General features: G+C 43.5%; 1 protein-coding gene across 1 annotated transcript in view; it reads left to right on the forward strand.

Annotated features, from left to right (window-relative positions):
* Positions 1–27,334, forward strand: part of TTC6 (tetratricopeptide repeat domain 6) — a 126,978-nt gene that overhangs the window by 71,691 nt on the left and 27,953 nt on the right. The window contains exons 16-21 of the mRNA XM_074955883.1: positions 8,254–8,423; positions 9,834–9,954; positions 15,034–15,184; positions 15,961–16,043; positions 18,024–18,100; positions 19,628–19,788. Of these exons, the coding sequence (XP_074811984.1) occupies positions 8,254–8,423; positions 9,834–9,954; positions 15,034–15,184; positions 15,961–16,043; positions 18,024–18,100; positions 19,628–19,788 (763 nt within the window). The remainder of the gene's footprint in view (positions 1–8,253; positions 8,424–9,833; positions 9,955–15,033; positions 15,185–15,960; positions 16,044–18,023; positions 18,101–19,627; positions 19,789–27,334) is intronic.

Below are 27,334 nucleotides of genomic sequence, written 5' to 3' on the forward strand. Positions count from 1 at the left end.
GTAATCTGGGTGTCATCTTTGACTCCAGCCTCTCTAGGTCCTCGCATCCAGGCCAAGTCTAATTCTTGCAGATACTTCAAGTGCTTGTATATTGATGATTATACTGTAGGTGTGTGCATGTCCCAGGCACCAGTGCTGGAGAGTTTTCCCTTAGTGGTACATATAGGGGCAGCCCCCCTCACAGCTGAGCTCCTCATTCTCTGAAGTGAGGGTATAAAGCGTGAAGCCAACCCTCTGCTCCTGCAGTTTCTTGTTACCATCCGTGGTTGGTGGTCAGAGCATTTGTGTTCCCTGTTAACAAAAACTTTTAGTCTACTCTAATGGTAGTCTAATACCTAATGGTACTCCTTTTTGTCACTTGATGCTTTTAAATTTTTTTATTTCATTTAAAAAATGTTTAGTTCTTAGTTTTTTTCCAGTCAGCAGGGCATCCAGTCCCTACTTGGGATCCGGGGAGCCTGTGCCAAGATCCCTGGGTTTTTAACTTTGCTCAGGCTGCGGAAAGCCTATATCTGTCAGTGACCCTCATTTGCCTTGTCTCAAGTGCTTAGGCAAGGATTGTGTTAGAAATAAGTGCTTTATTTGTTGTGGTTTCAAGGCCAGGACAGAGAAGCTGAGGAAGGAGCATCTCCATTACATCCTCATGAAGGCTGCCCTTAGAATGGTGTTGGAACTTCCTCAGTTGTCCAAAGGTAGTTCTTCGATGACTCCTTCCCGAAGTGCTCCTGCAGCTATGCCCACAGACAGGAGCTGCAGGAGAGTTCTGTCTCCACGACTGTCTTCTTTGAAGTCCAAGACTCAGAGTAGTTTTGGCCTCAAAAACACAACAAGAAGATTGTTCTGGTACTAGTGGTACAGTCTGCCCTTTGGCTTGCTGCTTCCTTGTTCTGGCTCATATAGAAAGACCTGAGCCATCAATGCCGGTGCCCTCCCAGGGACCACTGAAACTAGCTATCTCTCCAGCTGCAATGGAGCAGTCATTTCTGCTCACTGTGGGACAATAGCCATGTTTGTACTGACTACACCAGAGGCTTAGGCCATAGCAGGGACTGGTTATGTCCATTACTACCACAGTCACCATCGTTTCAGAACAAAATCTGTCATCCGGCACTGGCACAGCTGCCAAGATGTGGTATTAAAGGTAGTCCTGCCTATCAATGAGGACAATATGCAGCTGGCTAAAACACTTTGGCAAACCCCTTCCTCCATTCCCCCCGTGGCCAAATGAATGGAATGCCAGGTTCTGACCCAGTGGTTTGAACAGTTTTAATTACATCCCACACTTGGCTCTTTGATAGTGGCTGTAGTGAATGAGAAGAACTGGCAGGACCAGGCCAAGGCTGCCCCCAAATACAAAAACACCAGAAAGCTCAACCTTTTTGGTAGTAAAACTGATTTTATGGCAAGTTCACACCTCAATATTGTCTATCACTATGCTCTGTTGTCGAGGTCTGACTTCTCTAACTGGGAGGCAATATCTCAATTTGTGAGCAAGCTGCTGGAAGGTTCCAGAGAACAATTTCAGTCACTCATTTTTGAGGGCCACCTTGTCTCTCAATCAGCTCTTCAGGCTTCTTTGGACGTGGTGGATTCTACAGCCAGGGCTATGGCAGTGACTATGTGCTGTTCTTCCTGGTTGGAGTCTTTGGGGATTCCTGTGCAGGTGTCACAGACAATTGAGGACTCCCCTTGAAGGAATGTGCATTGTTCTCACCTAATATAGATGAGGTGTTGCACCCACTAAAGAACTCTCGTACCCATCCTAGACCTTTGAAAGCCCAACAAATACCTCAGGAAGATAAGATTCTGTATGGCATCCTTGGCTATGATTATCCCCTCCATAGATCTGGGAGGTTGGCATGCTTCCCTTGACTTACAGCAGGGGTGGCCATCCTGTGGCTCCGGAGCCACATGCGGCTCTTCATAGGTTAATATGCAGCTCCTTGCATAGGCACTGACTCTAGGGCTGGAGCTATAGATGCTAACTTTCCAATGTGCTGGGGAGTGCTCAACCCCCTGCTTGGCCCCAGGCTCTGTCCCAACTCCACCCCTTCCCCCAAACCTGCCATGCCCTCGCTCTTTCCCCCTCCCCACCAGAGCCTCCTGCGCACTGCGTAACAGCTGATTGCGGCGGGCAGGAGGCGTGGGGAGGGAGTGGGAGGCACTGATTGGTGGGGCTGCCAGTGGGCGGGAGGTGCTACAGGTTGGAGTGAGGGGAGCTGATGAGGGGCTGCTGACATATTAGTGTGGCTCTTTGGCAATGTACATTGGTAAATTCTGGCTCCTTCTCGGGCTCATGTTGGCCGCCCTGACTTACAGGATCCCTGCTTCCATGTGGAGATCCAGCCTGACCACAGGAAGTTTGAGTTTGTCGTAGTAGATGACCATTACCAGTTCACTGTCTTACCCTTCAGCCTATCGTCCGCATCGAGGGTCTTTACCAAGTGCATGGCAGTAGTGGCAGACTGTCTTCATGGAAGAGACATCACTGTTATCCTTACCTGGACAACTTGTTGATTTGGTGCCAGGTGCATGTTGTGGTCCATCAAACTCTGTGTCTGTTCAACATCCTGGGCCTGAAATTAAACAAAGAAAAGTTGATATTATTGTCTTTGCAAAGGTAGAATTCATTGGGGAAGTCCTGGATTTGACTTCTGTCAAGGTGTTAGTCTCTTTCCAGATTTCAGACTCTCTGGGACCTCTGAGCATCCCTCAAGGACCATCCTGTGAGGAGTTGCTTCAGGCTCTTAGGTCACACTGGTTCACGTATATGTGTGACCCCCCTCAGAGCACTGCAGGCATGGCTCAAGTCAGTTTATTATCCTCAGATTCATTGTCTAGATAAGCTTGTATGCATTCCTGACAAGGTGTTGTCACCTCAGTGGATGAGCCAAGGGAGTCCCTTTCTCTCCTCTTTTCCCTTCCAAGACTTTGGTAACAGATGCTTCAGCTTGGAGCAAATCTGGGCATTTATCAGGCTCAAAGTTTATGAGCTGCCCACGAGGCCAGGTTACACATAAGCATACTTGAGTTGCACACAAATTTGCCTGCATATCAGCAGTTCCTGCCTCACATTCAGGGCAAAACTGTCCAAATGCTCACTGACAACACCACAGTAGTGTATTATGTGAACAAGCCAGGGGGTGCCAGCTCAAACAGCCTTTGTCAGGAAGCAGTAAAATTGTGTAACGTGCATTTGGAGCTCAGACACTCTCAGGGCATCTCGCTTTGCTGGGGGTTCAAAATGGTCTAGTGGCTCGTCGGAGCAGAACTTTCAGTTTAGACCACAAATCGTTTCTCAACATAAACATTCTAGCTTGGTTGTTCCACACAGGGTTTTTTCTGTTGGTGGATTTGTTTGTGACTTGGCAGAACAGGAAGTGTTCCTGGTTCTATTCCAAAGCAGGTCATAGCCCCGGATCAATATCAGATGCTTCTCTGTTTCCATGGGACAGGAGTCTGCTGTATGCATACCCAGCTCTGATTCTCAGCAGTACCTCTGATTCCCAGCATAATTCTCAAGTTCAAGAAAGATCATGACAGAATGAGCCCTATAACTCCAGCCTGGCCAAGACAGATTTGCTATTCAGAGCTCCACAAACTGCCCACGCAGGAGCCCATGCTATTACTGATAACTGGCCTCATAACACAGAATTGTGTCAGGTGCTGCACTGAAGTCCCAAAGTGCTGTGTGTCAGTAGTTGAATGCAGAAGAGGCACATTGCTCCGTGGCAGTCCAGAATATTCTTCACAGCACAAAACCTTCCACAGGAGTTACTTATTGAGTAAGTGGAAGCCTTTCTGCATTTGGATGGCCAGCCTCCATAATGTGTCTCCCCACTCAGACTAATATTTAAACAATACTGAACTGTTTCTTGCAACTTAAGGAGTCAGGTCTAACCATCAGCTCCATATGGATGTGTCTTGCAGCCATTTCAGCGGTCCACCCTTGCACAGATGGTAAGACTTTTTATTCATCATATCATGAGCAGAGTCCTGAAAGATCTACATAGATTTTTCCCATCTAACAGGGACCCAACTCCTTCTAGTGTAGTCTGCCCTATGGATTCTCTTTTCAAGCCTTTAATATCATGTTCACTTCTACAACTATTGGTGAAGGTAGGTTTCTTAGTGTTTAGGAGGGTGGGAGAACTAAGTACATTGGTCACTGATCCACCATACACAGTTTTCTACAAGGACAAACTCCAGCTTAGACCACACCCTAAATTTCTCTCAAAAGTGGTATCTGATTTCCATCTGAATCAATCTATACACCCGTCAGTTTTCTTCCCAAAGCCACATACACACAAGTTCCAGTGAAGGCTCCACTCTTTGCATGTTTGTCGAGCTCTTGTTTTTTACCTCAGTGGGACAAAGCTCTTTTGAGTTTCTTCCCAGCTCTTTATTTCTTAGGCAGACTGTATGAAAGGTCAGTCAACCACAATGCACAGACTCTCAAAATGGATCACCAGCTGTATTTCAGAATGTTATGCTGTCAAAGTGGTCACGCCTACTGACAGACTCACAGCACACTTAACCAGACAGCATTTGGCCTCAGCAGTGTTTGTGGCACATGTTCCAATTATGGACGTCTGCAAGGCGGTGATGTGGTCTTCCATTCATACATTTACCAGACATCATTCACTGTCCACTGCATCAAAGGAAGATTCAAGTATAGGGAAAGCAATCCTACATTCCCTTCTGTGACGAGACTCCCAGTCCCGCCACCTGGGATAACAGCTTGGGTGTCAATTACAGTGTAATGGACATACGCGAGCACTTGAAGAAAAAATTATTACTCATCCTCTTGTACCTGTTGTTCTTAAAGAAGCGTTGCATATCTCCATTATATGACCTACCTTTCTTTCCCAATGCATTGAAGTCTACTAGGGCTGTCGATCAATCGCAGTTAACTCACGTGATTAACTCAAAAAAATTAATCACGATTAATCACAGTTTTAATTGCACTTGTAAACAATAGAAGACCAATTGAAATTTATTAAATATTTTGGATGTTTTTCTACGTTTCATATGTATTGTATTTGTTGTAATTGAAATCAAAGTGTATATTTTTGTAAACAAAAGAAATAGTATTTTTCAATTCACCTCATACAAGTACTGTAGTGCAATCTCTTTGTCATGAAAGTGCAACTTACAAATGTAGATTTTTTTTTGTTACATAACTGCACTCAAAAACATAACAATGTAAAACTTCAGAGCCTACAAGTCCACTCAGTCCTACTTCTTGTTCAGCCAGTCACTAAAACAAGTTTGTTTACATTTACAGGAGATAATGCTGCCCTTTTATCATTTACAATGTCACCACAAAGTGAGAAGAAGCATTTGCATGGAACTTTTATAGGCAGCATTGCAAGGTATTTACGTGCCAGATATGCTAAACATTCGTATGTCCCTTCATGCTTCAGCCGCCATTCCAGAGGACATGTTTCCATGCTGATGACGCTCGTTTAAAAAAAAATGCATTAATTAAATTTGTGACTGAACTCCTTGGGGGAGAATTACGTGTCCCCTGTTTTGTTTTACCCACATTCTGCCATATATTTCATGTTATAGCAGTCTTGGATGCTGACCCAGCACATGTTGTTCATTTTAAGAACACTTCCACTGCACATTTGACAAAACACAAAGAAGGTACCAATGTGAGATTTCTAAAGATAGTTCCAGCTCTCCACCCAAAGTTTAAGAATCTGAAGTGCCTTCCAAAATCTGAGTGGGATGAGGTGTGGAGCATGCTTTCAGAAGTCTTAAAAGAGCAACATTCTGATGCGGAAACTACAGAATCCGAACCACCAAAAAAGAAAATCAACCTTCTGCTGGTGGCATCTGACTCAGATGATGAAAATGAACATGCGTTGGTCCGCTCTGCTTTCGTTATCGAGCAGAACCCGTCATCAGCATGGGCACACATCTTCTGGAATGGTGGTTGAACCATGAAGGGACATATGAATCTCTAGTGCATCTGGCACATAAGTATCTTGCAATGCCGGTTACAACAGTGCCCTGTGAACGCCTGTTCTTACTTTCAGGTGACATTGTAAATAAGAAGTGGGCAACATTATGTCCTGCAAATGTAACCAAACTTCAGCGATTGGCTGAAGCAGGATTGGGTGGACTTGCAGGCTCTAAAGCTTTACATTGTTTTGTTTTTGAATGCAGTTTTTCTTGTACATAATTCTACATTTGTAAGTTCAACTTTCATGATAAAGATATTGCACTAAAGTACTTGTATTAGGTAAATTGAAATATACTATTTCTTTTGTTTTTTACAGTGCAAATAGTTGTAATCTCAAATAAATATAAAGTGAGACTGTAAACTCTTTGGGGCAGGGACTGTTTTTTGTTTCATGTTTGTACAGTATTTTGCACAATGCGGTCCTTGTCCATGACTGTGGCTCCTAGGTGTTACAGTAATATAAATAATAATATAAGATTGACAAATATGCATTAATTAATAAAAATAATTTAGTTTCCAAAGAGATTTGTCATAGAAGTTGAAAAGTAAGTCTTCTAGGATAAGATATTCCTTAGGGAGTGTTTCCATTGGTTTGACGGACTTTGGATCCCGATTCAGCAAAGCACATAAGCATCTGCTTAAATCCAGTTGAAGAGGTAACTACAGAGTTAGCTGGATTTAACCACATGCTAAAGTGATGAATGGGGATAGATTTAAACACCTGATTAAAGTTAAGGATGTACTTTCATCTTAGTTGGGTACCTAATTCCCTCAGGTTACCTTGAAAATTCCAGCGTTAGTGCTTTTGCTGAATTAAGGTCTTAGTTCTTTAGTATTTCTTTTTATGAAGCATCAAAATCCAAATTAATTTTTCTTTGTTTTTAAATTGTAGTGGTGGTTTGAGTTTTGTGGATTAAGCAATGTTTTTGAAAATATAGAGTTTGCTCTCTCTCTTAGGTATCAATCACACTCTGGAACGGACTCTCCACAGTGGACATATGCTGACAAGAAATGTCTAGTAGAGAACTCTCCACCTGCAGAGGGGAGCTCTCCAGTGGTGGAAGGGGCATAGCTGCTTCCTGCACCAGCCACTCCGCATCCGCCAGCATAGGGGACATGGTAGAGCAGAGATCCCCTACGCTCAATACTCCTCTGGCGTATGGTCACTGAGAGACCTTATGCCAGTGATGTAAGTTACAGTTGCTCCTCAGCAACTCTAACTTACATTGGAGTAAGACTGTGCAGCACCAAGAACTACAAGATCCCTGAAATCTGCCTTCTCCCCCCACCCCCCAAAGTTCAAGAGGCAGATGAGAATTTAGCCCTATGGCTAGTCCCATTGACTTCAGTGGGACAACTCACTGTATGTACGTAAAGTAAAACACATGATTAAATCTTTAAAGGAACACAGTCTTAATTTGTGCATCTTTTTAATAGGTCAGGGTTAATACATATTTTAAGTGACCTTTCTGAATAGAAGTAAAGTACTTTTATTATGTTTTATGGAATGCAGCATAAGTCCCACTGGATGACATAGCAATGGAAAACTTCCCAGAAAGAATCTTAACTGTATGGCTTTCCAGTCAGCTCTGTTTCATCTGAGCCTGCAGTTTACTTAAGTATGTTGCTAGTTAATTGAAGTTAAGGTAGTAATACTGTGAAATTAAGAGGCATAGATGGGTCCCAATTCTGTAAACTGAATTACCTGAAGGAAATATTGAATGACAATAAATGTTTATAGGCAGTTTTAGTGGTAGTAAGCAGAGCTCCATTTCTTTTCTTTTAAACCAGTGTACTAAGTCTGTATGAGTCTGTTCCTGCAAATTGCTCTGCACAAGTGTTCAGTTGCACTCACACAGAGCCCCACTCGGGTCTGTGAAGCTCCATGCAGGTGCACGGGTCCATTATGCAGAGCCCCATCAACTTCAGTGGGGCTTTGTGCTGGTGCATGCAGTAGACTGCCCATATGAATCCATATGGAGGATTTGAACCTCTGAGTTGTTTTGTCACTGCTGATTTAAACAGGAAAGGAAGAAAGAACTTCTGACAAAAGAAATAAAACTCTTACTACCACTAAAACTACCATTAACATTTATTCTATCCTTTGACTTTTTTTCAGATAATTACTTTAAGATATGCAGCAAAGAAACAAATTAAGTACTATTAATGCTAAGCTGATCCAAATATTCATATTGTAGATAGCATCCTATGGCTTCATTCTTTAAATATAATTTTTGTATGGAAAACTATAAATAAAGAGATTATTTTTTCTGTACTAGGGTATATCGAGGAAGAACATATACTAAACGACAGCAGTATAAAAATGCAATGGAAGACTTTTCTGCTGCAGTTCATCTAGATCCTTTTAATTGGTTAGCATTCTATTGCAGAGGTTGCATACTGCGAAAGATTGATCCAAAGAGAGCGCTGCAGGACTTCAGTGTTTCTGGTATTACTGTTTTTTAATTTTATGTTGATGAATGTCAATGCATTGTTGACTTTTTACAAAACATTCTCCATCAGTTACCAGACCACAGTCTGAGATATCACAGTTATTTCCTAGTGTCAGTACTGAAAGGGAGAGAAGTAAATAGCAGTCGCCCACAGTTCTGCACTGGTACTAGTCCTGTTCAACATATTCAAAAATAAGTTGGAAAAGTGGGTGAACAGTGAAGTGGCAAAATTTGCAGATGATACAAAATTAGTCAAAATAGTTAAGTCCAAAGCTGATTGCAAAGATTTACAAAGGCATCTCACAAAACTGGTTGACTGGGCAAGAAAATGGCACATGAAATTCACTGTTGAATATGGAAAAAATAATCCCAACTAAACATACAAAATGATGGGGTCTAAATTTAGCCATTACCACTCAAGAAAGATCTTGGAGCCATCATGGATAGTTCTCTGAAAATATCTGCTCAATGTGAAGTCGCAGTCAAAAAATGCTAATAGAATGTTAGGAACCATTAGGAAAGGGATCGATAAAAAGACAGAAAACATCATACTGCCACTATGTAAATCCCTGGTATGCCCATACCTTGAATACTGTGTGCAGTTCTGGTTGCCCCATCTTGAAAAAATACCTTAGAATTGGAAAAAGTACCGAGAAGGGCAACAAAAATGATTGGGGTATGGAACTGCTTCAGCAATGACTAGAAGGGTGATATTACAGAGATTTATATAATCTTGAATGGTATGGAGAAAGAATAGGGAAGTGTTATTTACTCCTTCACATAATAAAAGAACTAGGGATCACCTGATGAAATTAACAGCAGCAGGTTTAAAACAAAGTAAAGTAGTACATCTTCATACAATGCATAGTCAACCTGTGCAACTTGTTGCCGGGGTTGTTGTGAAGGCCAAAAGTATAACTGGGTTCAAAAAAGAATTAGAAAAGTTCCTGGAGGATAGGTCAATCAATGGCTGTTAGCCAAGATGGGCAGGGAGGCTGTAGTCACTCCGCACTTTGTGATGACTTTGTCCTTTTTAATTTGTATTAATTTAGTGTTAGTATTGGATGTTGGCTGTAAGCCATTTTCAGTTATTTCCCACTGTTTCCAAATTCCCCCTTTGTTTTATTTTAATCATTTGAGAGTAGAAGTAGTAAAGAATTATAATTATATACTTGTATGTACATGCTTCATTTTATACATACCATTTTTCATGTTACATAAACTAGTTTCTTTGCATGGTAGTCCCATCAGTTAGTTTATACTTCACTTTATATTCACTTCACTGATATTAAGTATAATACTAAGAAAGCTAGAATAAAATATGCAGATAAGCTATATAATAAACAACTACAATTTAAATGTGAATATCAAAAAGTTACAATTAAAATATATTCTTTTTTCCTCAGTGCTCCTCAATGACTCTTATGAAAATCTCAGTTCTTTCATTCACCGTGGGATCTTATACACAGAACAATGTCAGTGGTCACTAGCAATCTGTGACTTTGAAAGTGCTCTAGCTCTGGACAGGTGATTGGACTTTTAATATAGATTGTATACACTTCGAATTAGCTAAGGTGGAAAGTTATGTTCATTTCTCTCAATCTATGTCTGTCATCTAAGTACTGCTATGGCCCCCATCAATGTAGACTTACAAACATTTATGAATTTATCCTTTATGAAACAGGAAAGCATTATTATTATTCCTATGTTAGAGATTGGGAACTGAGCAGTAGAGAGATTAAGAGTGGGATTTTCAAAAGTGTCTAAGTGCCTTAAGGGAACCTTTTGAAAATTCCACCCTTATTGACTTGCCAGAGATCACATGAGAATTCTGTGCCACAGCTGGAAATGAAATAGGGTCTCCTGCATCTCAGTGCAGTGCCTTAAGCACAATACACCTCTACCCTGATATAACGTGCTCCGATATAATATGAATTCAGATATAACGCAGTAAAGCATTTCCCCTCCTCCCCTTCCCAGGCTTGCGCAAGCCTAGCAGGGAGGGGGGAGAATCGGAGCGGCAGCGGTGAGCTCAGGGGGGGAGGCAGTGGAGCGGAGGTGATCTGGGGGGGGGGCGCAGGGAGGGCCACAGCAAGTAACCTGGGGATGGGGGGCAGTGGGAGCAGAGGAACTGCTCCCCACCCCAGCTCACCTCTGCTCCGCACCCCAGCTCACCTCTGCTCTGCCCCCTCCCCCAAGCATGCCGCCGCTCCGCTTCTCCCTCCCTCCCTCCCAGGCTTGCCGCACCAAACAGCTGAGTCGCGGCAAGCCTTGGAGGGAGGGAGGGGGTGGGGAGAAGCGGAGCGGTGGCAGTGCGCTCAGGGGAGGAGGCGAGCGGAAGTGAGCTGGGGTGAGGTAGGGAGCTGCTGGTGGGTGCTCTGCACCCGTCGATTTTTCTCCGTGGGTGCTCCAACCTCGGAGCACCCATGGAGTTGGTGCCTATAGAGGCAGCGTATCTGGCTCCGACATGCTGCTCTAAGCGGCATGTTAAGGGCTGGGGCCGGGGGGGGGGTTGGATAAGGGGCAGAGGGTCTCGGAGGGCGGTCAGGGGACAGGGCGGGTTGGATGGGTCGGGGGTTCTGAGAGGTCAGTCAGGGGGTGGGAAGTAGGTGGGGGTCGGATGGGGCGGGGCCAGGCGGTTTGGGGAGGCACAGCCTCCCCTACCCGGCCCTCCATAGCAAGTTCGATATAATGCGGTTTCACATATAACGCGGAAAATTTTTTGGCTCCCGAGGACCGCATTATATATATATATCGGGGCATATATTGGGGTATAGGTGTATTATTCTCGAGTTCAGCCTGTCCTGGGCTCCGCCAGGTTTTTTATGAAAGATGTTCGCAGTGATAGTAGCCAGACTCAGGTGGTAGACCCACCTGTACCCTTTCCTGGATGACATTCTGTTCTGAGCTCCGTTGCAATTAGCAGCACAACTTGTCACATGTTGGAAGTTGAATCTCCTCCTGGAGAATGGCTTCATCATCAGTACCAAGAAAAGCTCCCTGGTTTCATTCACCAGAGTAACCCATCTGGGGATGGAAATAGACACCTTGGTAGCAAGATCTACCCATCATTAGAAAGATTTCAGAAAACCTAGGATTTTATCATCTTGCTCCAGAGCTGTAGGGGACCTACCATAGCATTATGACTCCAATTGCTAGGTCTCCGGGTGTCATGCATAGGAATCACTCAGATCAGGCAATGCAGAAAGGCACAGTCCAAGTACCAACTAGCAGACAATGGCTTGTTGCTCAGACAAGGCTAGAAAGGAAGCAGGAAGTTTATATATGGTCACCAACCAATCCGGGTCAAGATCATGTGGCCAGTCAGGAAGCAGGTTGCAGAATCCTGATAGCTGGCACACCTAAGTCTGTGAATTCCCTGATAATTGGATGAGTTGGCATGGCACAACAGCCAAGACTGCTTCCCCAGTGGATCTAGGTTCAGGACCAGGGTTTGAGACCGCATCCTGACACCACATAGTAGGCATCCTGTTCAACAGGATTAAGATGGACATCATTGGGTGCTTTGAAAAAAGTGAACTGGGTATAAACATGTATTAGTTATAGTTGATTACGCCATCTGCTATCCCAAAGAAATCCCACTGCATACCCCCAATGCAAAGACTATTGCAGTGGAACTGCTAATTGTCTTTGCCAAAGAAGGGATATTTAAGAAGATCCTCATTGATCAAGGCACCAATTTTACGTCTCAGCTGCAGGAGGTGTGTGGTCTCCTAAAAATAAAGATTATGTACCTCTGATTATCATCCGCAAGTGCTGGTTGAACGATTCAGCTAGATCCTGAAAAGGATGTTAAAGAAGTTTATTGCTCAGGATCCCCTGTTGTTTGATGTTTGAGAAGTTCCACAGTCATCTACTGGGTTCTTCCCATTTGAACTCTTATATGGGAGACAACCCCTGGGAATTCTTTACCTGGTCCATGAGATATGGGAGGAGCAGCCTCCTAGCATGGAGAATATTATATAGTACATACTGGAAGCTCTGGGAGAGGCCTGAAACCCTACGGACCTTTGCCAAAGAAAACTTCCACAGTGCTCAATGGACCCAGGAGCAAGCCTATAACAAAGGAATGCATATTTAAGCTGGGTGATTGGGTACTTCTACTCCTGAATGCAGAGTCCAAGTTACTTGCTAAATGGCAAGGGCTATATGAAGTAGTCCACCAAATTGGGCCAGTTAACTACTAAATCAGGCAGCCTGATAAGAGGAACCTAACCCAGGTCTACCGTATTAACCTTCTGAAAACATGGAAGGAGCGGGAGAGCTTATTTATCACTCTTTATCCCCCTTGAGCCTGAGCTGGGGCCTCAAGTGATCCACCTCACTGATCCCAGACCCTATGCAGATGGGGGAACACCTCTGCCTGGAACAGAGGGTACAGGTAAGAAGCCTAGTAAAATCTTGACAGTGTTCATCTTCCAGCTGGGGCGGACTCATTGCATCCAACACCATATCCAGACAGAGCCTGGGAGAACCCATGGCTGCTCTCCCCAAAAATTCCTGAGGCTGTGTGGCAAAAGGTCCAAGCAATGTTGGAACCAGAGATCACTGAAGAATCCCTCAGTAGCTATACCAAAGCTTGATGGCTGGACAGCATTATCTGGTTTTGTATAGACTTTAGGAAGGTCAGTGCTGTCTCCAAATTTGATGCCTACCCCATGCTCTGAGTTGATGAAATAATAGACCAACTGGGTGAGGCCTGATATATCACCTCGTTAGACCTAACCAAGGGATGCTGGCAGATCCCACTCCACCAGAATCATGGGAGAAAAATGCCTTCGCCACGCCGTTTGGCCTCAGTGATTTTAGGACTATGCTTTTGGCCTCCATGGTGCCCCAAAAATGTTTCAATTGCTCATGGATCGATTTCTTCAACCACCTGGCTTATATGTAGCAGCCTATTTAGATGATGTGAACATCCACAGCTGAGATTGGGAGGAGCACCTAGGTCAAGTCGCCTCTGTACTTTGGTTCCTATGGGAGGCTGGGCTAACTGCAAACCCAGCCAAGTCTAAGATTGGAAAAGAAGAGACCAACTACCTGGGATATACTTTGGGAAAGGGCCAGATCCAGCCTCTTGTGGACAAAGTCCAGGCTTCAGAGCATGCCCTATCCCAACCATGAAGAAACAAGTCCAGAGATTTTTGGCACTGTCAGGTTACTACTGCCGATTTGTAGCAAGTTTTTGATGTTAGCAGCCCACCTCACAGATCTAATTAGGACAGTAGCCCCAAGAAGGTTCACTGGTCTGAGGCCTATGAAAAAGCCTTTCAGAAGTTGAAAAACCACGTCTTCAAAGAGCCTGTCTTGCTCAATGTTGACTTCTTCAAAAGAATTCATTTTGCAAATGGATGCCTCAGAAGTGAGACAAAGAAAATGTTGTCCCAGGAAACAAATGGAGAGGAACTTTTTGTTCTCTCTCTGAACTGTGAGCACAGAGTGAGAAGAGCTCACCAAAATGCTGATTTTTTTTTTTATTCCCCCCGCACCCCCTCCCCGAGTTGGGGGCAGCGGAGACAGTCTGCTGGCTCTGGTTCTCCAGGTACCATCTGGAGTGGGAGGGTATGCGATGCGGTATACAAACTCCATACTGGACAACCAGGAGCTAAGGAGCTGCTCTGGGCCTAGGCAGTTCAGTCCTATCACACTTGTAAGGCATGCATAGATTGGAGGTGGAGCTTAAAAGGGGAACAGAGTAGCTCACTTGTTGGCAGACCAGGGAAGACAGACCTTCAGCCTTTCTCAGCTCCTGAGGAAAGGGCTGACTGAAGGCAGGAGCTTCCCAGATGGCCACTTGCCTGAAGGCCACTCCCTGAGGGAAGGAAGGGCCAGATTCTGACGCATCCTGAGAGGGAATCATTCCCCTCTATTTCGTATTAATTCCCCTTGCATTTTGTTCATGGGCTACCCTGGAAAGAGAGAGACTTTAAAGTGACCTGACTGGAGGGCCAAGTCACAGGAAGAGGCAGGCCACCACAGAGGCAGAGGAGGCATCGGCAGAAGACACCCAGTAAGGAGTGAGCTGCTATGCCATGCCCAGCCACAAGGAGGTGCCGGTGGTGAGTCAGCCCCTTCACAATACCCCTGGTGGGGCAGTGGCACTTCATGGTCTATCGCATCAAAGGCAGCTGATAAAATAACATAAGAATGGAGACATGGTGGCAAAAAATCAACAACCAAAGAAACTAATGAACCCTCTGTACTAAATTCAGCCTTTAAACCAGACAGACAGGGATCTAGGAGAAAGTCAGAGGAATGCTGATGAAACTGGACTTGCATATCACAGCCTCCTAATAAACATCCACCAAAAAAGGTGCAGTCCGTGTTTTGGAGAAGTCACGAATCATGCATAATACAGCTACCAGTGTTCAAGGGAATTAAAAAGGGAATTAGTAATGCATTTGGTGTGTGTTATGCAAGCAAATAGGTGTAACTCAAAGCCTACCTTTTGACTATTTACAGATGTGTTTTTATAATACTATAGTAATTAGATGAAACATGTTGTATTGGACATTGATGTATACAACCAAGTGTTTCATATTGTATGACAAAATGAAAAATAAGATCATCTTTATTCTTTTTTAGTGGTATTGTCTTGGCTTACATAAATATTGGCTTGATATTACTGTTACATCTGGAGCATTACTATGAAGCTATTCGACAGTTCTCTAAAGCCATTGAAGTTGACCCCACAAACATTAGCGCTTATATATGTAGAGCTCAAGCATATCATCAGGTATTTTATCCTTTTTGGTCTTTTATATCATTATCACACTACTTTTACATTTTATAGTTGCTATGAAAAACATTTTAATAGATATTTATGCCCTGGTCCTTCAAAGACTTACATACATGCTTAACTTTTTGGACAATAAATACCCATATTGATTTCTATGGGACTACTTGCAATGCATAAAAAGCACATATGTAAATCTTTGCAGGGTTGGGATCAAAGACAATAACAGATAATCCCATCCGTAGTAATTGTCGTTTTAAAGACTTCCTCCATGAGCTGAATATTTAGAGCTCTATGGGCCTTTTAGGGCCTTACCTTGCCATCTATCAGTCCTCAAAAAGTGGAATGGATAAAATAATAGTAGTAAGAGGTAAGATTCATAGATAAGCTTTTGTAAAATATTATAAAAGCAGTTTAGGAAGTTTGCATGTTTGTATCTTTTGTCAGGATTAAGGATCTCTGTGCTGTTTTAGGCATTTGTTTTAGTGTCACCATTAGATGTAGGGAGAATAGAAAATCCTGAAATTGGGTGTTGATAGATAAGTAAAGAAGAAGCTGATTAGCAAATATTTTGTTTTAAAATGTATTTATTCATGATGTGCAAATCACTGTGTGTATTCTACTATTATTTAAAACTTAAAGAAAAGGACAGTGTAGCCATTAATTTACAAATTTTATTACAAAGAAATCTCTTGTAGAGAAGAATACACTCAATGGGGTAGAAAAAGTGATTAGAGAGTATGTAGGAGTAACTGAATTTTTTTTTTAAATAACAGCTGCACAATTTACAGCGTGCATTAAGAGATATAAATCGAGCCATTCATCTTTATCCAACTGAATCCTATTTATGCATAATAAGGTAGGAAAGTTATCATTAGAACTTAACAGGTATTCCACTTTACAACTGTTTTCAACAACAGTAGGCTTGTTTAGTAGGTGTGTTAATATAGCTGATATTTTTAGTGTGTTTCAGTATAGAAAAGTATGGGTAATGGTAATATCCTTTACAAATTATATCCATGTAGTAGTCAAAGGGCTTTGGAGCGGAGCCCGGAGCTGGAGCGCAGAGCATCTCCAGAGCAGTGGAGCTGCAGGTTTTTGCCTGGAGCTGGAGCGGAGCCGGAGCACAGCTCCAAAGCTCTGAGTAGCACCTCACTGGTGTTACCTCTGGGATGGAGAGAAGGATCCAGCATGATATACAGGATGCTGTGTGATAAAGTACATGCAAGGTCTGGGGACGGGGGAGTGTGAATATGGACAGTGACAACAGGGCACACCTATACTCTTCTAAATTCATATTTTAAATGTCCATTAAGAGTAGATAAATATTTCAGTGTCCTATCTGAAGAAACGACACAGTAAAATAAGGGTGAAGTGCTGAGTCCAGACTTTCCCCTAGGCTTGAACCTATGAGTTCAGAGAGAGTAAATATTTCAAACCTGATATTTAGCTGTTCTCTCCAGCTTAGCCTAAAAGCTCCATTTCGGTGTAGCTTCACTCATTTTCTCTGTAAATCTGTTTCTCTCTTCACAGAAAATAATTTTGCTAAAGATCTTCCCTCTCCTAGTCTCAGGATTCTACCACCATTTGCTCTTTTTCCTTTTCTGGTCTTTATTTGGTCTCAAAAGCCAAATCTGAGCTTCCCAGACTGTTCGTGAATGTCCTTAGTATTTTCTCCATAGTTGGTGGTTTTTTTACAAGCTTCTTAAGGCTTGTCTAGAACCAGTGCACCATTTGGCATATCTAAATCCTGCCTGTCACTTCAGGCACATGCAGTTTGAGAAACTCTCCTTTGGCTTGTGTGGATTTCCAAAACTCTGTGAAAACTGATGTATTGACTAATGAATCCATATAGTTCCTAAAGTATGCATAAAATACATTTTTAATCATGAACTAATTCCTTCACTCCACTCCTCCCAAATTAGTGAAAGGTACCAGCCCTTACTAAGTCAAACAGATAAGCCAGGAACCAAATAAACTGTAGAAAATATTTAAGAAGTGAGAACATCTGATTGTCATCTCATCTCAGTGCAGAAGGCTAACTCAATGCTCTATGCATCAATTAAAACTCACATTAAGGACTTAAAGTGAGGCTGTACTCTAAATAGTGAATATATAAAAATGTTGTCTTAATCAATATTCCTTGTGTGCATTTCAAGTCCTCTCTGCTTACTTTAGGAACAACAATGAGTTTTTACTGCTTTTTGCTCTTATCAGTACTATAGAGCCGCAACAAACTTAAGAAGGAAGGGGCGAAAAGTTCGTCCTTCTTGTTCATCATCAAAAGAGTTTACTAAGTTTCAAGTCAGTCCCACCTCTGTTACCCCAATACCAAGAGTGGGGTGGTGCAGGTATCTCTGAAGGCCTGATTTGGCTTGCAAGTACCTTTACTACTAATGGTGATGCATGGGAAAGCAAGAAACCTAGCTTGGCCTTCAGAATCAGATTGAATTTACCTACAACCACTCTATGGTAAAACAACATTGATTTTAGAAATAGCATTATTAACAACATTTACATAGTTCTAGAGATAGTGTGTGTGTGCTATTAGCTGTGGAGCCCACAGAAAATGTGTTTTTGTGAGCCTTGCCATTTGAATAGCTATGCATTTTTAAAATTTCTTGGTGATAGTGTTTTAAAAAAGTATGTTCAGAAGGAACAAGAGGAAAAACCTGGATGGTATTCCTTTGAAGATGTGATTCTTACTAGAAACTTTAGACTTTTACTTACTCCTGCATTATTTGTACTTTTAAAATACTGCTTAAATAAGAAATCTTAGCCTGAAAAAATGGTTTTACAGTGAGCAAATTACATACAACAAAAATTTGTTTTGTTACAGGGGACAATATTTACTTGAGATGGAGGATTATAAACTTGCAAGCTTCTGTATTCTTCAAGTATCAGAAATGGGTGAAGGTAAAATCAGTTTAATTGTCTAGGTTCTTATTAACCATAGTATCTGAGACCTAATGTAAGAAGTAATTTAACTACTGTAATTTATTATAAGGAACTCTGACACTTCCTTATGTTGCTTGCAGTTCTTTCACTTACCTTTCCTTACTTGTGCTGTTTATGTTTATATTTTGACTGATAAATAAGGCTACATTTTAGTAACGTTTTAGTAAAAGTAATGGACAGGTCATGGGCAGTAAATAAAAATTCACGGCCCGTGACCTGTCCATGACTTGTACTATATACCCCTAACTAAACCTTGGGGTGGGAGCAGCCCGGGAGTGCCAGGGTTGCTTGGGTCGGGAGTGTCACAGGTACCCGGGTTTGGCCTGGGACCGCCGCTGGTGCTGCGGGGGGAGGAGAGGAGGCTGTGCGCCACTGCCCAGGAAACCCGCAGGCACTGGGGGGGGGGAGGGTTGGTGGAGCTGGCAGGCTCCCTGCCTGGCTCTGCACCTCCCTAGAAGCAGTGACATCCCCCTCCCTCAGCTCCTAGATGGAGGCGCGGCTAGGCAGCTCTGCTCATTGCCTCCACCCTGAGCGCCGACTCTGTGGCTCCCATTAGCCAGGAACCACAGCCAATGGAAGCTGTAGGGGCGGTGCCTGCACGTGGAGGCAGCGTGCTGAGCCCCCTGGCTACGCCTTTGCCCAGGAGCCGAGGGATGTCACCGCTTCTGGGGAGCCCCCTGAGGTAAGCGCCGCCCAGAGCCCTCACCCCCTCCCGCATCCTAACCCCCAGCCCTGGGCTCCCTCCCACACCCAAACTCCTACTGCTGCTGGGGGAGGCGGGTGCAGTGGCCCAAGACTGCCCCAGCAGCAGCCAGTGCGGCTGGCTCAGGGGCTGCCTGAGCTGCTCAAGCAGCCCCCAGGCCAGCCGCACCGGCCGCTGCAGAAGTCGTGGACCTCCGTGACAAATTTGCAGCCTTACTTATAAATATTGGTAATAGAACTTTATGTGGAATTTATTGTAATACTTTGTATTTACTTAGGACCTTTCTTTCTAAGATATCAAATGGCTTTACAAACATTAAGCTTCATAACACACCTGTAAGGTAAAATACTGCAATGGCTATAGTAACTCTTGTGGGTTGTAATAGTGGTCTCAGAGTGGCAGAACAAGTGCCCCATGCCCTCAGTGGGGACGATTCTGTTGCCCCATTGACCCCTCAGCAATGCCTGTGTAGTTGTTTGAGGTTGTCTTTTTCCTTTCTTTGGAGAGGGGAAGTTTGCAGATGCCCATGATTTGACCCTAACTTCGCTGCTTACAGTTGAAGTTTTCTACCCGAGGCTTTGATGTGAAAGGATTAAAACTCAGTTCTTAAAAAATTGTTTACGTTTTGGTATAGTGGTTAGAGCGAACAACCTTGAAGTCTCATGGATTTTTGAACAATGTAAAGTTTGTTTATCCTATGAAACTGTCTTATATTTAGAACATGCAGTGTGAAATAATATAATATAATGTGACCATTGTTTGTTTGTTTTTCTTATTTTCAGTATCCCTTAAAACCTCTCCTGTTCAGCAAGCACTCGTTCAGTCATTTTGTCAAAATCACAGTAAAGCTATAGAGTGTTTACTTGAGGTTATTGCAAGTCAGCCTGTGCCTTCCATATTTGTTCTACTAGGAAAAATACAAATGAAAGCCAAGAAAACCAAGGTTAGAAAATTATTTCTAAACTATTTACAATAAAATGCCAAGCAATACAATGTCTTGGTTTCTATAGCCTTGATGCTTTACAGAGTATCTCATTTTATCAAATATTCCCTGCACTTCAATGTTTAAATTACAAAAGGGAATAGTAACACTCTTTTCAGCTTAATGCTCCTGCACTAATGTTCCAGCAAGTGTTACACAGTGTTGTTTAAAACAATGTAAAATTTAGTTAAAAGAAATAATTATGTAGACTGGAGTTCAGTTAAATTTCATAATGTTGCTTTTTTCAAAACATAATAAAGCAGTGTGCAAATACTGTACTATCTAATGGAGCTGGAGGCAATACAAAAGTTTGGTTGTTTCATATTTGTAGAATGAATGTATAAGAATTTTAAAAGTGATTATAACTAGTCCCTCAGCTTTGTGAATACAGTACTTGCTTCCCATTGTATGTTACCAGTAGAAATATCATACTGTTGGGCCTTTGACCCAAGCAGTTAGACAATAATCATGGCCTTGCAGGGTTATTTTCGTTAGGAGGAGAAATAGATGATACAAGTCAGGTATGTATTTTGGTGCAATCCTGTTTATTTACAAAGAACGTACAGCAAGCCCTGTTTCCTCAAACACACTAGAAACAAACTGTACCTGGCAGTTTCCTTGTTCAGAAATCCTCAAAAGTCTGCCTCTCTAGCAAGTTCTGTGTCCAAGAAGCTCCATCCCTCTGCTTTTTCTCAGGATTATGCTCACAACTGCTTCTCTGGCTTTCTCCTGTATTGCATACACATGCACATAGCTTGCAGAAAGAAAACACTTACATCCTGTGTTTCCACTAGGCAAAACCCGTTGAACCACATCATCATATAGCCTAGTGCCTTAGGTAGTAGCCTCCATTATTACATCTGTCTCACCACAGAAAAGGGGCTTAATGTTTTCCTTATACTTCACCTGAGAGAAAGGTAATTAGCTCATCCGTTGGCTTTAACCATGGCTGTGATAGTTTCTGGATCAATGACTCCTTGATGGCAGCCATTAGTAACTTTCAGCATAAGAGTACTCTAGGCATTAGGGATAGAGCCTGAAAACATGCTGTCATGGTTGCAGGTCTGTCTGCACCACTGTCCCCTTTCTGGTCTCTCTGAGTGCACCGCCTCAGATGTCAAGCCTTGTGCCTTTACCTCTCCCAGAGTGGAATTCTGCAATTCTCCCACTCTTAAAATGGTCCCTGGGTTGCCATACCATTTGTATAGAGCATGCTTGCTCATCAGGTCTGACTGAGTTCTGGCACCTTTGGGAGTATGTGACCAAACAGCCTTCTTAAAACCAAAGTACTATTTATTTTAACTGTGGGAATAAAGCATTTAGAGCGAGAGGATTTTAAAACAACAAACGGTCTATATGCATGTCTGTCCTACCACTCAGATACCATAGAATTTTCTCCAAGGAGAAAGTTCAGGATATACACCTTAATGCACTCACAACTGCCTTCACCAAACAAGGACACTCCACCAGAGAAGTAGATCGCATCATGTACCAGGCCACTCAAATACCCCAAGAGAACTTACTTCAATTCAGAAATAAAATCCCCTCTGACTGCACACCGCAGTTTTCACCTCACACTGGAACCCATACCGGCTATCATCAAACAACTACAACCCATACTTGATGGGAACCCATTCCAAAAGAAATATTTTCTGAACCCCTTCTGGCCTTCAAACAACCCCCAACCTCTCCAAGATCATCATTAGAAGCAAGCTTCCCTCAGACCAGGACACATCAACTCAAGGTGGCACCTGACACTGCCACAACAACAGATGCAAAACCTGCAGACATATCTCACTGCTATGATAATCCACACCCCCCACAATATGCCTATCACAGCATGTAGTATACCTCATCCAGTGCACTAAATGCTCCAATAGCAGCTATGTGGGTGTCGCCAGGCTATCACTACACTCTTGAGTGAACTCACACAGGAAAATGATAGAAGACAAAAACCTCTGGGTGAACACTTTTCACAAAGTGATCACTCTGTATCTGACCTATCAGCCCTCATCCTCAAAGGAAGCCTAAACAACAATTTCAAAAGATGAGCAAGATCATAATTTTGCTAATCACTAAAAATCATGGACTGAATAGAGACACTGGATTTATGGTTTATTACAATAATCTATAAACCCACTAACAACTGCCCTCAGCTGCATTTTCTCCCCATCCTTTCCTTCTTATGACTGGAGGGGTGTTAACAGGCTACTTCACCTTGAATGGTCCATAGAAATATTTGTTAACTACTTATGCTAAACAACCTATTCAAACCTTGTTTTTAGGAGTGACACTTTGAGTTAGGCTATGGCGGCACTACAGAGCTTACAGTGGCTGCTGTAGCGCTGTTAGTGCAGACACTCTAAGCTGACAGGAGAGAGGTCTCCCATCAACTTAATTACTCCAGCCCCCACGAGTTGCAGTAGTTTTATGTCCACGGGAGAAGCTCCCCCCGCCAACATAGCGCTGTCCACACTGATGCTTAGGTCAGTGTAACTTAGGTTGCTCAGGGGTGGCTTATTCACATCCCTGAGCAACATAACTTAGGGCATGGCTACACTGGAAACTTCAAAGTGCTATTGCGGGAGCGCTCCCGCGACAGCGCTTTGAAGTGCGAGTGTGGTCGTGCTTGAGCGCTGGGAGAGAGCTCTCCTAGCGCTCATGGTAAACCACCTCCACGAGGGGATTAGCTCTGAGTGCTGGGAGCACGGCTCCCAGCACTCAGAGCCTGTTTACACTAGCGCTTCAAAGCGCTCTGACTTGCTGCACTCAGGGTGGTGATTTTTCACTTTTAACTTGAGCCAGCAAGTTAGAGTGCTATACAATGTAAGTGTAGCCAAGCCCTTATACCGACATAAACTGTAGTGTGTACATAGCCTTAGGGCATGGCTACACTTGCAGATGTAGAGTGCTTTGAGTTAAACCCACCTTCGGAGAGCACAGTAGGGAAAGCGCTGCAGTCTGTCTACACTGACAGCTGCAAGCGCACTGGCATGGCCACATTTGCAGCACTTACAGCGACATTGGGAGCGGTGCATTATGGGCAGCTATCCCACTGAGCACCTCTTCCCATTCTGGCGCTGTGGCTTGTGGGAAGAGGGCGGAGGTGCGGGGCATTCTGGGTCCTGTCCCAACGCCCTGTGATGCATCGGTTTGCATCCCAGCAATCCCTGTGCTTTCGTCCACGTTTGGCGCCATCTTTCAATGTTTTATGTACTGCATGCTCTGTCTTCCCCTTGGGAAATGAGCCCGAAGTACTGTGGAGTATGATGACAATTGTTCACACCAGACAGAGTAATGATTCCCCCATACTTAAGGGCAAGCACAGTCTACACAATAGCATAATTTGCCCGTCCCAAAGCGAGCGCACATAACCCACGGGAGCCCCAAAATGGTGAGTAAACACAGGGTCAAGCGTGACTGATTGTTTCATGGCTGTACTGTCCTCTGGGTTTCTGTGCCTTGGGGAGAGCCAACAGCTGCAGGGGGCCCCTATACTGAACACTGTCCCCACATTTTCCACAGGAGTTCGTCCTGGAAGATATCTCGCTGCTGAGGGTGACCTGGGAAGCAAGGGAGGGTCTTCTACTGCAATGCGGCTTCCGCTCTGGCCCATATGCAGCTTGCCGGTGTGCAGCAATGGTCCCCCTGCCCCTCATGGCACAGTGGGGCAGACAAGTTAGCCTTACTGGAACAAGGACCACAGTGGCTCTCCCAAGAAACCTGCACAAGCGCATTGCCCAAGTTCTGGATGAGACCTTTGAAGAGATCACTGAGGCTGATTACCGTGATGTGAGAGAGCACCTCAATGCCCTATTCCGCATTTAGGCATGCATGCAGCCCTAACTCTCCTCGCCCCAAGATCCCGCACCAAATAACTTCCTTCCCAAAATAAAAGCCGCTTACCGGGAACCTCCTCTGGTGTTTGTTCTTCACCAAGCACCGGCCGCCGCGACTGGCTACCTTCCTCCTGGCTTGAGAACAGCTCCTGGCTGCATGCATCTAGGGATTCCGGAATGTCTTCCTCCGCTTCAGCACCCTCGCTCCCACTTTGGTCCTCCTCCTCCTGCCTTGTTGAACTGGGCTCTGAAGTGTCCATGGTGGTACTCGGAGTGGAGGTGGGGTCGCCCCCAAGTATCGCGTCCAGCTTTTTGTAGAAACGGCAGGTCACAGGGGCAGCACCGGAATGGCTGTTTGCTTCATGGGCTTTGTGGTAGGCATTCCGCAGCTCCTTCACTTTAACTCTGCACTGCAGTGCGTCCCTGTCATGGCCCTTTTCCATCATGTCCCTTGATATCGTCCCGAAGGTATTGTAATTCCTACGGCTGGAGTGCAGCTGGGACTGGACAGCTTCCTCCCCCCAAACATTGATGAGGTCCAGCACCTCACCATTGCTCCATATTGGGAATCGCCTGGCGTGTGGAGGCATGGTCACCTAGAAAGCTTCGCTGAGAGCACTCCACGCCTGGCTGAGCAAACAGGAAGGGGATTTTCAAAATTCCCAGAGAATTTAAAGGGTGGGTCTGACGGTTGGTCACCTGAGGGCAGGGCAGTAGAGTTCAAAGTGATGACCAGAGTGGCTAGAACAGGCATTGTGGGGTACTTCTGAAGGCCGATTAGAGCGCACTAACAGTCCAGAGTGTCCAAACTGGCACCATGGCGCTCCAGCAGGGGCACACAAAACGTTATTCCACTCGCAGAGCGCTGTAGCCATGGAGTCAGAGCACTCTATGTGCCTTGCCAGTGTGGACGGGTAGTTAGCTAGTGCGCCCGGGGCTCCTTTAATGCGCTGTAACTCGCAAGTGTAGCCAAGCTCTTAGTTTCTCAGACCTGAAGAAGAGCTCTGTATAAGCTTGAACGCTTGTCTCTCTCACCAACAGAAGTTGCTCCAGTAAAAGATATTACCTCACCCACCTTGTGTTACCTAAAGGCTTACCATCCCCTGATGGTCTGGTTCCTCAGTCTGGTTCCTCCAAACAACTCCTTCACTCTCTTGAGAAAGTCTTCCTTTTAAAACTGCTATAGCCCTTTTTGTTCTTCTGAGTACCTAGGTTCTGTCCTTGCCTTCTGAACCAAACCAGTCTGTATGCTGAACAGGAGATAGAGTTAGTCTTCCAAACCAGTGGCTCTGTCATTGTCCCTTAGTAACTCTTAAGTGTTTTCTGAGGAGTGGCTTATCTCGTACCATTCTTTAACTTCCTATTTGTTTCACCTTGTAGCTCCCCATTAAATTAAACCAATATTTTCAGACAGTAAACATTCCAATAACTAAGTCAACATACAGTATTCATAAATTATTACAGAATAGCTCCACATCCATCACACATGTTATGTGAGTAGCTTTATTCAGTGAGATTACTCACTTGAGTGAAATTACCTCTGTGTATTTGCAGGATTAGCCCTTAACCATTGTATTATAAGTGAGATGTTTCATGGCTATAAATTGAATATTATACATAGTTTATCACTGTTCGCACAGAAAACCCGAAAGCAAGTATTTAAAATGTGACCTGAAAAGTGGGACGCGTTGGGGTTTTTGCCTCTGCCTGATGTATAAGGAAGGCCTAAAAGATTTGGCTTTTGTTTGTTGGCATGTTTTGCTTGTTTGCTTTAGAAATTCAGGTGATGTCTCACTGGAAGATTCTCTACTGACTGGAGCATTAGTCAAGTTATGACATCAAAGATTAATAGATTCCAAGGTCAGAAGGGACCATTGTGATCATCTACTCTGACCTCTGTATAACACCGGCCATAGAAATCCCTCAAAGTAATGTCTGTTGAACTGGTGTGTGTGTGTGTGTGTGTATATATATATATATATATATATGTGTATGTGTATATATATATATATATATATATATGTGTATGTGTATATATATATAATATAGACATAAAAATCCAATCTTGATTTTAAAACTTGCCAGTGATGGAAAATCCACCATGACCTTCAGTAAATTGTTCCAATGGTTAATTATCCTCACTGTTAAAATATTACTTCTTATTTCTGCTGTGAATTTGGCTAGCATCAACTTCCAGCCATTGGACCTTAGAATCATAGAATATCAGGGTTGGAAGGGACCTCAGGAGGTCATCTAGTCCAGTCCCCTGCTCAAAGCAGGACCAATCCCCAATTAAATCATCCCAGCCAGGGCTTTGTCAAGACTGACCTTAAAAAACTTCTAAGGAAGGAGATTCTACCACCTCCCTAGGTAACACATTCCAGTGTTTCACCACCCTCCTAGTGAAAAAGTTTTTCCTAATATCCAACCTAAACCTCCCCCACTGCAACTTGAGACCATTACTCCTTGTCCTGTCATCTTCTACCACTGAGAATAGTCTAGAACCATCCTCTTTGGAACCACCTCTCAGGTAGTTGAAAGCAGCTATCAAATCCCCCCTCATTCTTCTCTCCTGCAGACTAAACAATCCCAGTTCCCTCAGCCTCTCCTCATAAGTCATGTGTTCCAGACCCCTAATCATTTTTGTTGCCCTTCGCTGGACTTTCTCCAATTTTTCCACATCCTTCTTGTAGTGTGGGGCCCAAAACTGGACACAGTACTCCAGATGAGGCCTCACCAATGTCGAACAGAGGGGAATGATCACGTCCCTCAATCTGCTGGCTATGCCCCTACTTATACATCCCAAAATGCCATTGGCCTTCTTGGCAACAAGGGCACACTGTTGACTCATATCCAGCTTCTTGTTATACCTTGTTATACCTTTGTCTGCTTGATTGAAAGCTCATTATCAAATATTTCTTCCCCATGTAGGTCCTAATAGACTGTGATTGAGTCACCCCTTTGCCTTCTCTTTATTAAGCTAAATATATGGAGTTCCTTGAGTCTATCAGTTTAAAGCATGTTTTATAATCCTTTAATCATTCTTGTGGTTCTTCTCTGAACCCTGTCAATGTCCTTGAATTGTGGACACCAGAACTGGACACAGTATTCCAGCAGCAGTTGCACCAATGCCAAATACAAAGGTAAAATAACTTTTTTACTCCTACTTGAGATTGCTGTTTATGCATCCAAGAACTCATTAGCACTTTTGGCTACAGGAATCACACTGAGAACTCATGTTCATCTGATCATGCACCATGATTTCCAAATCTTTTTCAGAGTTGCTGCTTCCCAAGATAGAGTCCTCCAAAAGTGTCAAGAGGCTGAAAGTTGCTAAGCAACTGCAACAGGAAGAGATTATTAGTCAGACTGCTTAAAGTTCTACTTTTTGTTTTTGTTAACACTTATTTAAACCAATGACTAATGAACATTTTGAAAAAAAGTTGTACTTAATCATGCCCACACCTTCAATTAGAGCAATTCAGAACTTCCAGCAAAACCAAGGAAGACCAGACTTCACATTTCTTAAATTTATAAGGCTAAAAAATCAAAAGTACTTTTCAGGCCTTCTGTACGTATAATAAAGAAGCAAAAAGGGCACAGGCCCAATTAAAAAAAAATCTGTGTATGTCACCTTTAAAACTCAGACTTTTTTTTACTAACCGTGT

Source organism: Natator depressus, chromosome 6 (genome assembly GCF_965152275.1).
Source record: "Natator depressus isolate rNatDep1 chromosome 6, rNatDep2.hap1, whole genome shotgun sequence".
NCBI classification, from domain to species: Eukaryota; Metazoa; Chordata; order Testudines; family Cheloniidae; genus Natator; species Natator depressus.